The 10,777-nt window shown below is 41.1% G+C and overlaps 1 protein-coding gene across 2 annotated transcripts in view; it reads right to left on the bottom strand.

Annotated features, from left to right (window-relative positions):
• Nucleotides 1-3,940: 3,940 nt before the first annotated feature.
• The window catches only part of plekha7b (pleckstrin homology domain containing, family A member 7b), a 68,299-nt gene continuing 61,462 nt past the window's right edge, over nucleotides 3,941-10,777 (bottom strand). For both annotated transcript variants that reach the window (XM_056608346.1, XM_056608348.1), the window contains exons 23-26: nucleotides 10,489-10,740; nucleotides 7,515-7,787; nucleotides 6,898-7,031; nucleotides 3,941-5,869 (exon numbers count right to left, since the gene is read on the bottom strand). In XM_056608346.1, coding sequence (XP_056464321.1) covers nucleotides 5,632-5,869; nucleotides 6,898-7,031; nucleotides 7,515-7,787; nucleotides 10,489-10,740 — 897 coding nt within the window. In that variant the 3' untranslated portion in view covers nucleotides 3,941-5,631. The remainder of the gene's footprint in view (nucleotides 5,870-6,897; nucleotides 7,032-7,514; nucleotides 7,788-10,488; nucleotides 10,741-10,777) is intronic.

Below are 10,777 nucleotides of genomic sequence, written 5' to 3'. Positions count from 1 at the left end.
AGGAAAAGCTTTGAACTTAAGTAACATTTCAAAAAGACTGTTTTGAATTGAAAGTTCACCTCCATGGAAGCACGGCATTGGCTTTTCAAATAATAGAATGAAGTTTAATAGGTCAAAGCAATCAATGTGGCGTTCAAAGAGAATCCGCCAGCTATGATGAGTGTGCATTTTGTACTTTTCCTTTTGTACATGGCCAGAATGAAGATATGTTCCATTCATCAATAATATATAATGGGCTTTACAAATGTGTGTTTTTTTTATGCCAGACTTCATTAACTTTATAATTGTCAGTTCATATAAAGAACATGTTAGCAAGCTATCGAGTACAATCTATATATCAATGTATATATTTACTGACAGGTAGACAAGCATGCAGGCTGGTAGGTAGGAAGCTAGGCAGGTGGTAACCAGCAGGCAAGTAGGAATCCTAATTAAGTGGGCAGTCAGGCATACATGAAATTAATCAAACAAAGTAGTATAAAGATTAAAGTATAAAGTGTATAATTTATACTTTATAAAGTGCAAGCAAGTATTTTCAAAATAAAATATGTTTACATTTAAACAAGAACATTTGGGTCGACTTAGTTCAGGAGGTAGAGCGGATAGACTTGCATCCCAAGCACCTCCTAGCAGTGTCAAGGTGTCCCTGAGCAAACACCTAACCCTATCTACTCCCGACGAGGTGATAACAAACATTTTGAGGTTGTTGGAAGCAGATGGAAGTTTAATCTAAGGACCTAAAGATGGAGTCACAGGCCCTTCACAGAAGACAACCACTGATCTAAGCTTGATCTATGATCTATTTTATTTTTTCAATAAATTCATTAATTCACTCATTTTCAGGTTTTTGTTGTTTACCTGGACTGTTGCCTTGCATGGTTGGTCAATTTATGTATGAAGTCGGTTTTGCCAAAAGTGAAATGACAGTATCCTATATATCTATTTGAAATATAAACCAAATATGCTTCCAAATATATATATATATATATATATATATATATATAAGCTAAATGTTACATATACAGTCCTATATCCTTTTCTCAAACATCACTATCTGAAACTGCTTAATTTACAATGAACGGGCAATCGTTTTTTCCCATGCAGAAGCTGGAAGGGTATAAACAGGTTTCACACTGGTCATATTTGTACAGTGAAGAGTCAACAGTCAACTTTTTTGTAGAAAAGTCTTTATTGCCTTATGAACTAAATTGCAAAAATCAATACATGTGAATGTTGAAAATAAAAGGTCTGGTGATTTAATAGTGTTAATATATTTAATAATATTCACATTTTTTATATAAATTCCCATTGTGCAAACACTTTCTCTCAGACGAAAATGTGTTAAAGGCTATTTTCATTCTGATGTAAGCAAAAATAAAAGTTCATTTTGGCAAGCTAATAAGAGACTGGCAGTGTAGACACACATCATATATTTTCAAGTGATTTGGAGTAAGAACGTCATCATAGTTTTGAAAAAAATACTATCCGCATTATACATTTGTACCTTATATTTACATTCTATAAGATGGTATCTCACGCATTCCATGTCTGAAAATAAAAGGTTCCAATCTGATATAACATCGCAAGTAAAAGTGTTTCATTTTCTTATCTCGAAAATATCCATTTGAACTGTTCTCGATTGTATCATGTACAGGTCAAAGTGCAAAAACATGTAGAAAATAGTTATGAGTTATTAACATTAGTTTTGACACCTCACTGTTTCGCAGAATGAAACAGCAGCCTTGTGGTGTTCCAGGTCTCTTTTTTGAAACTTCTGGGGGAGCGACGCTGCTGAGCTGAAATGCTGGATGCCGTCTTAAGCCACAGCGCGCAGGTTAAATGGTTTCTACTTGTCTTCTACTATGTACCAATGCAACTGTCCCAATCAAGCAAAACAAATGCTATTTCCTTCATGACTCCCGGGTTGGAATAGCACCTCATTGTCGAGAAACAGCTTGAGCTACGGGAGAAAAAGAATAAGAGAATAAGAGTAAGAAAAAATTCATTCTAACTTTCCATTCAAGTCTACCTAAACAAGAAGGAACGTCTGTGTGTTTGTCTGTGGGTGCATGCATGCATACACGTGTGTTTGTGTGCATGTGTATTTGTTTGTCCATGTGATCAACAAGGAATATATAATGTTTAAATATTGGTTGAAATGCATTCACTGTGTAACACTGCAGTACGACACATTTATTCGATGAGGTATGGAAATGCTACTGTCAATGTTTATACAGTGTTATGGTGATCATGCACTTAGATTTTGTCAACTGAAAATGTAACCAGAATTGCCAAATCAACTCAAATAAAATAAATACATAAGGGAATGAATGAAGACACACATTGAAGACTTTCCCCCATTTCTGTTTGCACTAAAGTGAACAACTTAAGAGTTTCAGCATTACTCTGTCCACAAACATTGTACTGTATAAAGCTCAATATGTTCACAACTTTCATAGTATAAAGCTTTGTTTTTTTTGAGGTCTGTTCAAGTTTACTTCATATTTTCGAATTAACTTTGACATTTATAGTCATTTGTTACGTTGGTTTATATCACAGTGACTACGTTTGTTTCTCCATTTCTGTGGACACCAGATGTTGTTGTTGACCTGTTTACACAGAACTGTGTCATACCACCAAGAGTCATTTTAAAACCAACTGCACATTTTGGTCGACCTCTAAAAGCTGGACTGGAAATGACTTTAGGAAATCAAGCATCACCCAAACCAGATCATGCAACGATGTTGAAATAAAAAGTCAGGGATGAAAGCTACCAATTCAAGAGGCACTAACTTGTTTGGCACTTAGCCTGAAATCTTTCTATAAAGGTTTGCCTGTAAATGGTGAGGAGTTACAGAAAGTCTAGCTATTGTGCGGCAGCGCTTGAAATGCAGCATAAATGAGCATTCTTGTCTGCATGTGTTCAATATAATGAATGTTGAGACACTGCACTGTATTTGTGTGGGTGTGTTTGAGTGAGTGTGTGTGTGTGTGTTTGTGTAAACTGTAACAGTGTGTATCTGTGTGTGAACTGGAACAGCGTGTCCCTGTATGTGTGTTTGTGTACTGTAAAGGCAGGGCCCTGAATATATGTGTGTGTGTTTGTCTGTTTTTTTGTGCGTGTGTGTGTGTGTGTGTGTGTGTGTGTGTGTGTGTGTGTGTGTGTGTGTGTGTGTTTTTGTGTGTGTGTGTGTGTGTGTGTGTGTGTGTGTGTGTGTGTGTGTGTGTGTATACTGTAACGGCGGCAAATGTCTTTTTATTGTCTGGTTGGCGTCAGGTTACAGATGGTGGGCTAATTAGTGTTGTGGAATGCAGCTGTGCCGACGAGGGAGCTGTCAAGGTGTGAAATCAAAAGGTGTCTCACTCCTTTTGTTAATTACACACAATAACGCCACGCCACGCCGTGTTTGTTTCATTCCCGTCTCAAACGTCCATAAATATTTTGGCAGAGCGAAACAAAAAGGAAACAGAGGAAAAAAAAAAAAAAAGATAAATAACACAAAACAAATTGTAAACAATTATCAGTGCGGGGGTTGAGAGAGGCTGTCTGGTTGTTGATTACAGTGAGACGGCATGGGGCTGCTACCTAACCTAGATGACGTTGTGAGTTGTTTACAGCGTGACGGCACAGCAGCGGGGCATGCAGATGCAGGGTGGGGAACAGAAGCAGAGGGAGCGCGGCGGCGGCGGCGGCGCTGGGGAGAAAGAGTTGGAGGCCCCCTGCGCCAGCCATTAGCACTCAGCGTCGCCATGCGGTCAGGCCTTACTTTGGAGTTCTCTGATTAGACAAACGTGTAGTGAATGCCGTTGCTTAACGGCGGGGGAGGCGCCTGAGATACGGGAGGAGCGGGAGGAGCGAGAGGGGGAAGAGGAGGAGGAGGCGGAGGAGGTGGGTGGTTAGCCGGCTGCGGGACTACAGAGGAGCAGAGAGAAGGGGGTAAAAGGAGAGACACAGATGGGACGTGTTAGACGTTAAGGTGATCGTCAGAGATACACTACCCAGGTGCTTCCAGGCCCTGTAATACAATACACACACATGATTGTAACGTTGTACTCGTAGTGATTATGGAGTAAGAAAATAACCATAGTGATGACAGTGCCACTTATAATAATGATGATGTAAACGAGCGATGAAGAGGGTACATCATTATCGTTATTTGTGACAAATATCCACCCATGAACGTAAGCTCTTATTGTATTTCTATATTTAAAAATATAGAATAAAAGCTGCTTTCACACAAAGAAATAACCAACTTCATTCATTTCAATTAAAAATCCTTTTTTTTAAATGTGATTCAGTATATCTTTTTATAAAGAGACTTTTTTTTTTTTCATATTGTAAATAGTTTAAATTTGCAGGGAACACAGCACAGCTTCAGTGATCTCACGAACATGATCCATTGTTGTATGCACCATCCGATGATAACCATTGATTTAATCCAGTATTAAGGTATTCAGTCTAGATGCTTGATAACACGATTTCTTACTACAAAAAAATCCCTCCTGGTAGCTGTTGATTTGGTATGAGGAAACCTTTTTTTATTTTTTTTTATAAATTGGGATAAAAAAACCAACGGGGAGAGTCTGGTGCAACATCAAACACAAGATTCTTCTCAGAATTGTACAGATAAAATACAGATTTTTCTTCTTACGAAAGATAAGTATTATTATCTACCATATAATAATATACCTCTTACTTGCACCCGAAATGCTTGTAATTATTGAAGTCTCTCATGCATAATCCCTTGGAAAAGAATCTTCTTTTTAATTCAGAGACTTGAAAGGGCACCCGCATACCTTACTCTTACACCAAAGGGAAAGAAACATCATTGAGTCAGACTCCGCTGACAAGATGCCACAAGTTATATTCTCTGACATTTCTCTACGCTGGAAATAATGTTATAATTGTTGACTTTGCTTCACTGTGCATATTAAAGCTCCTTCACATGCTTACGGCTTGAGCGATACTGTGCGTGACACTCCAGTGATGTGTGCGTGCGTAAGTGTCTATGTGTGTGCGCGTCTGTGTGTGTGTGTGTGTGAGGGTAAGAGAGAAAGAGAGAGAAAAAGAATGAAACAGAGACTCGTCTGAAGATACTCCAACTCCTGCTTCTCCTATAAAAATGAACTAGCCCGCTCGGCTGCGAGCCTACGAGATAGATGAAAAGTGGGGCTGAGTGTCTTTTATGCAGGTTCAGAGCAATGTTCAAAGAGCCAGCTATACGGGATGCATGAGGGAGAGTCCTGGCCCTAGTTGGACTGGATCATTGATCAGCACACAAAATGGCCTCATCAAGAGATCCCTCCCACCGTCTCAAAGATTACAACATGGTGCACAATTAGACACGTCTTAGTTCAGACGGTTTTCCGCTAACAAGGAATAATGTTCAGTTATTAGGGGATAAGGACCCTGTTTGCTTCGCTCTGCACCTTCTCCCTCTCATCTTTACACCGTCACTGATTCTTGAAAGACTGCTTCCCCACTTTATAGTTTTCTTTTTCCGCAACCAAAGAATATCAATTCATTGCCTGGAGAGTTTTACTGATCCAATCTGTAGTCATTACCACTTTCTTTTTTCAAGACACATTATCATCATAACCGAAGGTCTTTCAAGGTAAACAATGGGCATGTCAGGAAGAAGAAACCTCACTAAAGACAAGGAGTCTTTGAGAAGTGAGCTGGAGCAGGTGGTTGAACAGACGAGCGGACGTACCTGTGACCTGTTTGCTCTTAAGCGACGCCTCGGAAGCCAGTGCATACGACATGGTGATGATCCTCTCCTGCTCCTGCAGGGCCGAGTCCAGACCCCCGAGACCCCCTACCTCGGGCTTCTTATCCATGGCCACGGCCAGCGCCAGATTCTGCACACTGAAAATGAAAAGAGAAAACCAAGTCTGGTGGGATCACTGCTGCTACATTCTCAGTCCCACATTCAAGGGATGGTTAGGTTTAGTTTTTTAAAGGTAGTGAAGGCAATATATTTCAGAATACATTGTTTTTTGTTTGATTTGTTCAAGATTTCTTTACAAAATAACCATATTCAGTTAATCCAATGCTCTGAGAGAAAAAACGAAATAAATCCGTTATCAGTGGCAGGCCTGTTAGAAGCCCAGCCAATCATTGCACTCGGTCTGAATCAAATGACCGGATGGCTGGTCTACTTGGCCTATCCACTTATCCGGCTGCTTTTGAGTACACTGTGCACTCATTGTGATGACCGGAGTCTTCGTAAAGGCTAGAGAGTTCTATTGTTTTGGGGTACTATCTAGCTTACTCAGGCTGGTTTATCCAGAGTTGCCTATCTTAGCTTTAACCTAGGGCTGGGCGATTAATCAAATTTCGATATCGATTTCGATTTTAGCCTCAAACGATCAAAAAAACTAATATAATTGATTTTTTTCGATTTTTAGAACAGCTGGGTACATATCTGTACATTGTTTTAGATTTGAACAATTTATTTTTTACCATTTTGTGCATTTTTTTAATGGCGAAATTTCCAAGTTCTCAGTTACAAAGTGTTTTTGGGAGGGACATGCTGAATAACTACATGTTTTCAAACTCAAAAATAATCGTTTGAATACACAATATTGACTGAATCTGAAGGTGTTTCCTCCGTTATATTAAGAACTAAGTAGGAAGTGCTATGACTGAATGATGTTCTTCTACAGATTCTCCTATTTTAAAGAGGTTAGAGAATAATGGAAACAGTTAAGGGGGAATCTGAGGTTTCTAGCGATTTGGCATCTCATATAAACAATCGTCACAAACACAAATGCTAAATGACCCCAAGAATATTACAGAAGAGAACCAGTGATCTAAACTTATTTTATTCATTCAATAAATTCATTCATTTATTATTCACTCATTTTCAGGTTGTTGTTGTTGTTGTTGTTTACCTGGACTTAGCAAGGATGCTTTTGATGCGCTCCACCTTGCGATGACGCTCCTCCACCTCCTGGGGACTTAGAGTCTCCTCCGGCTCAGAGTCGACATAGCGCTCAGGGATCAACACCTTCTGGGGCGTGGATAGCTGTGAGACGACACAAAAACATCCATCAAAAATACGTAGCCCATAATGGACTTCTAAATGTGGCATCAAACTGTACCGGCCTTTATTCGTCCAGAATGGAATTGTGTGCTATAGGACATTACACACATCAAAGATGAGTTAAAGCATGGACGTGTTGGGGGAGATGAGGGAACAATCGTCACCCTCAACCTAATCCTCAACGTCATCATCATCATCGCTCCAACATTGGTCCAATATGCCGTAGTAGGTGTTGGTGTTTTGATGGGGCAGTGGACACCCTCCTTTACGTAGTGAGTGCGGTGGATATCAAACAGGTGTGGTTGTTTGTTTGGGCAGTGTGCAAGCACCATTACACAGTGAGTGTGGTGGAAATCCCCGTCCGCCCTCAACCATTGCCTTCCACTGCCCTTTATATCTTTTCCCGTGTGGTCTCAGTGGAGGGTTTATTGCGATGGATTGTTCCCGGTACTGTTCCCGCTGTACCTCTTTGCTGAGGTCCAGGTCGTACTCCAGGGGCTCCAGCCGGTGGGGGGGTGTGCCGGCTGTGGCTAGGGGCTCGGGGGCCCTGAAAGTCAGCCACTCGTCGGACCGGGAGCGGGGTCTCTCCTGGTGCTCCTCAGGGCGTCCCTCCTCTCCCTGGACGCTGCGACGCTCGGGTTCCCACTCCTCGTCCCCGCGCGCCTCCTCGCCGCGCGCCTCCTCGCCCTGCACCGCCCGCTCCAGCAGCTGCAGGTCAAACTCCTGCTCTCTCCTCCACTGGACTCACACACACACACACACATACATACAAACGTACATGCAAACACACATACATACAAAACACACACACATACAAACATACATACACACACACACACGTAAAAACGATACAAACAACAAGGGAAATACAACGTCTATGAAACCATTGGCGATAAGACGATGACACAAAATATGTTTAGAATAGGTGTTTTTTGTGCACTTGCCTTCACACACATAACTCCATGTAGAAATATTGCGGAAATATATCACCCTGTAGGTTGCAAGGCCGTGTGTGTGCGTGTGCGTTTGAGTGTGTGTGTGATTGAGAGTGCGTAAATAGAAAAAGAGACCATGCATGAAAGTCATGCATGAAAGTTCCAACATCACAGCATGCTGTAAGTCCTTCTGGTGCAGTAGTGACAGAAAAGACAAGAACAACACGTGAATAAGAAAGACAGCAACAGCAACAACAACTACAACAACAACAACAACAGGAACGAATCGGGGAGTGCTCTCCCTACATCAACAAGCCCTATGGATACACTTTGGACTTCTTGTGCTGACTCGACAAAGTTACTAAAACACTCTAGGGGTTTCTGTATTCTGTAAACAAACGTGATGAGGGAAAGAAAAAAATACATGGCAATATGTGTTTATTAGACAAGAATTTATTTCTTATTTGCAAACTTCTACATGAAAAAGTGATTGGGTTCTTAACAGTGAAATCTCTCTGTTATTTGATACAAATAGGATTTCACTAACATTAGTACATCTAAATATACTGTTTTACCAATAATGTTATTGCTTTCCTTGTACAAAGATTAGAAAGTCATGGTTGGTATGCAAATAAACCCAAGTACACAGAGTCCTTAAGTCAGTTATTATCCTTATCAAATGGCACATACACCATAATAATTATGAGTTATGTATTTGAATGTGTAAGTTAATGCTTTTGTCAGTGGAAAGATAAGTTAAGTAAATCTTGATTTGAACATATGGAACAAAAGCAAGAGTTAAAGACAAACACAGACATACAGCGACAAACAGTAAAAAAAAAAACACCCGCACAGACACTAACTAACACCCACACACACACACACACATTCTCTAGTCAGTTCCAAAGAAAAAGAGTGATTTAGATTCTTGAACTTAAAAAGCAAGTGAACCCAAAATTGTTTTTGTTTCAAACATGGTAATACATCTTATATGAACGTCAACATAGTAATATATGTAATTTTTTCCATGTTACTGAAATAAGACGCAATTTAGGCATTTAGAGAAAACAGGAGAGAAACCCATGTTTTTGCTAGTCTTCGCCAAACAATTTGTGAACATTTGACTCTGAACTTGGTCAGACTGCGGGGTCCGAGAGAAAATGTAGTTTCTCGGACACTTATGGTATAACGCCCACAGTGTGTGGATGTGCAAAGCTCCTTTTGGGCAGCCAGAGATTATGACGATCGCCTCTGAGAGAGGGTTAGGCTTCCCGGAACCACCTATAGTATAACACCACTGTGCGTGGAGAAGCCAAAGCCCTGTCTGAGCAGCCAAGTCAGGGGATTTCATATAAATCCATTCTTTTGGATTTTTTAATCTCATCATTTTTTAATTCAAGCTGAAACAGTATGTTCACTGACACTTTAAAGGGACAATACCGACATGGAAGATTAAATCATTCTGAGCATCTCTCCTGGCTTCACTAAAACATCCCTTACCAATATCATCAGTGTGCCTTGCTCGGGTAACTAAATGCTCTTGTACAATGAAGTAACTTTCAAAAAGTATGTTGGTAGTGAAGCCAGGAGAGACGGTTTGATGGTTTTGATCAAGCAGACCGGTATTATCAAGTTCAGAGAGATAGTTAGTATAAACACTATAGGTAGTAGGGCAGAGGGACTGGGGAATAAAAATCTCTGGAATACTAATTTGACGATGTCATATTCGAGTAAAAACAATACACTAAGACTCACATACTGTAATATACTGTAAGAGAGAAAGGCAATGAGGCAGAGATGTGGAAAGATCAATGAGAGAAAACAACGCTATGACTTTAACAGGTAAGAATCATAAAGAATGAATATGGATTGAAAAAATCAAGACATTCCATGAATGATGTTGGAAGATGTGTGTACTGAGTTTGAATATTATATGCATTTGTTAGTGTGTTATTGCATGCAATTTGTTACCTGTTTCCTGTTATGTCATTGCATTGATCGCTTTTTAATTTTATCAATGTAGCACTTTATGAATAATATCGACATTATGAACAGATAGTTCTCCGTTTTAAACTGTGCTATAGGTCTTAAAAAAACACATGTATGACAACCGTTACTTGTAGATCCTCAAACAGACGACTCTGCAATAGGTCTTTCTGAAAAATGTTGTTTTACAAGTAACTCAAAAGCGAGACCCATTATAATGAGCGGGAGTTGGGGGTGCACGCAACTGGGATCTCCATGAAGTCCATGATGTGATCCATGGGACGTTTTTAAAAGAGAGAGAGAGAGAGAGAGAGAGAGAGAGAGAGAGAGAGAGAGAGAGAGAGAGAGAGAGAGAGAGAGAGAGAGAGAGAGAGAGAGAGAGAGAGAGAGAGAGAGAGAGAGAGAGCGAAAACGAGGGAGAGAGAGAGAGAGAGAGAGTAAGCGAGCGTAAGAGAGAGAGGGGAGTGTGGTCGGTCAGTCTGTTTGTGTGTGTGCGATACCAGCTGCTAGTAACGTACAGAGCCCAGGTCCGCTGAGAGCGGCCGCTGCGTGGACGCCGAGGAGGAGGAGGCGGCGCGGGACGCCGACCCGTGTGCACGCGCGTCCCCATGACTCAGGGTGCGTTTGCGCTGGCGGACAAGCGCCTTCTGGTGCCTCTTCATCCTCTCCAGCTGCTCGTCGGCACTCATCTTGCCCCGGAGCTGCTGCTGATGCTGCTGCAGCGCCGGCTCCCCGGAGTACAGACGCTCCAAGGCACTCTTTGGTCTCTCCTGGGATCGGGGGGTGGGAGAGCAGTAGGGGGGAGAG

Source organism: Gadus chalcogrammus, chromosome 14, assembly GCF_026213295.1.
Source record: "Gadus chalcogrammus isolate NIFS_2021 chromosome 14, NIFS_Gcha_1.0, whole genome shotgun sequence".
NCBI classification, from domain to species: domain Eukaryota; kingdom Metazoa; phylum Chordata; class Actinopteri; order Gadiformes; family Gadidae; genus Gadus; species Gadus chalcogrammus.
Note: the sequence above shows the minus strand (reverse complement) of the source record. Positions and strands in the feature narration are given on the sequence as shown.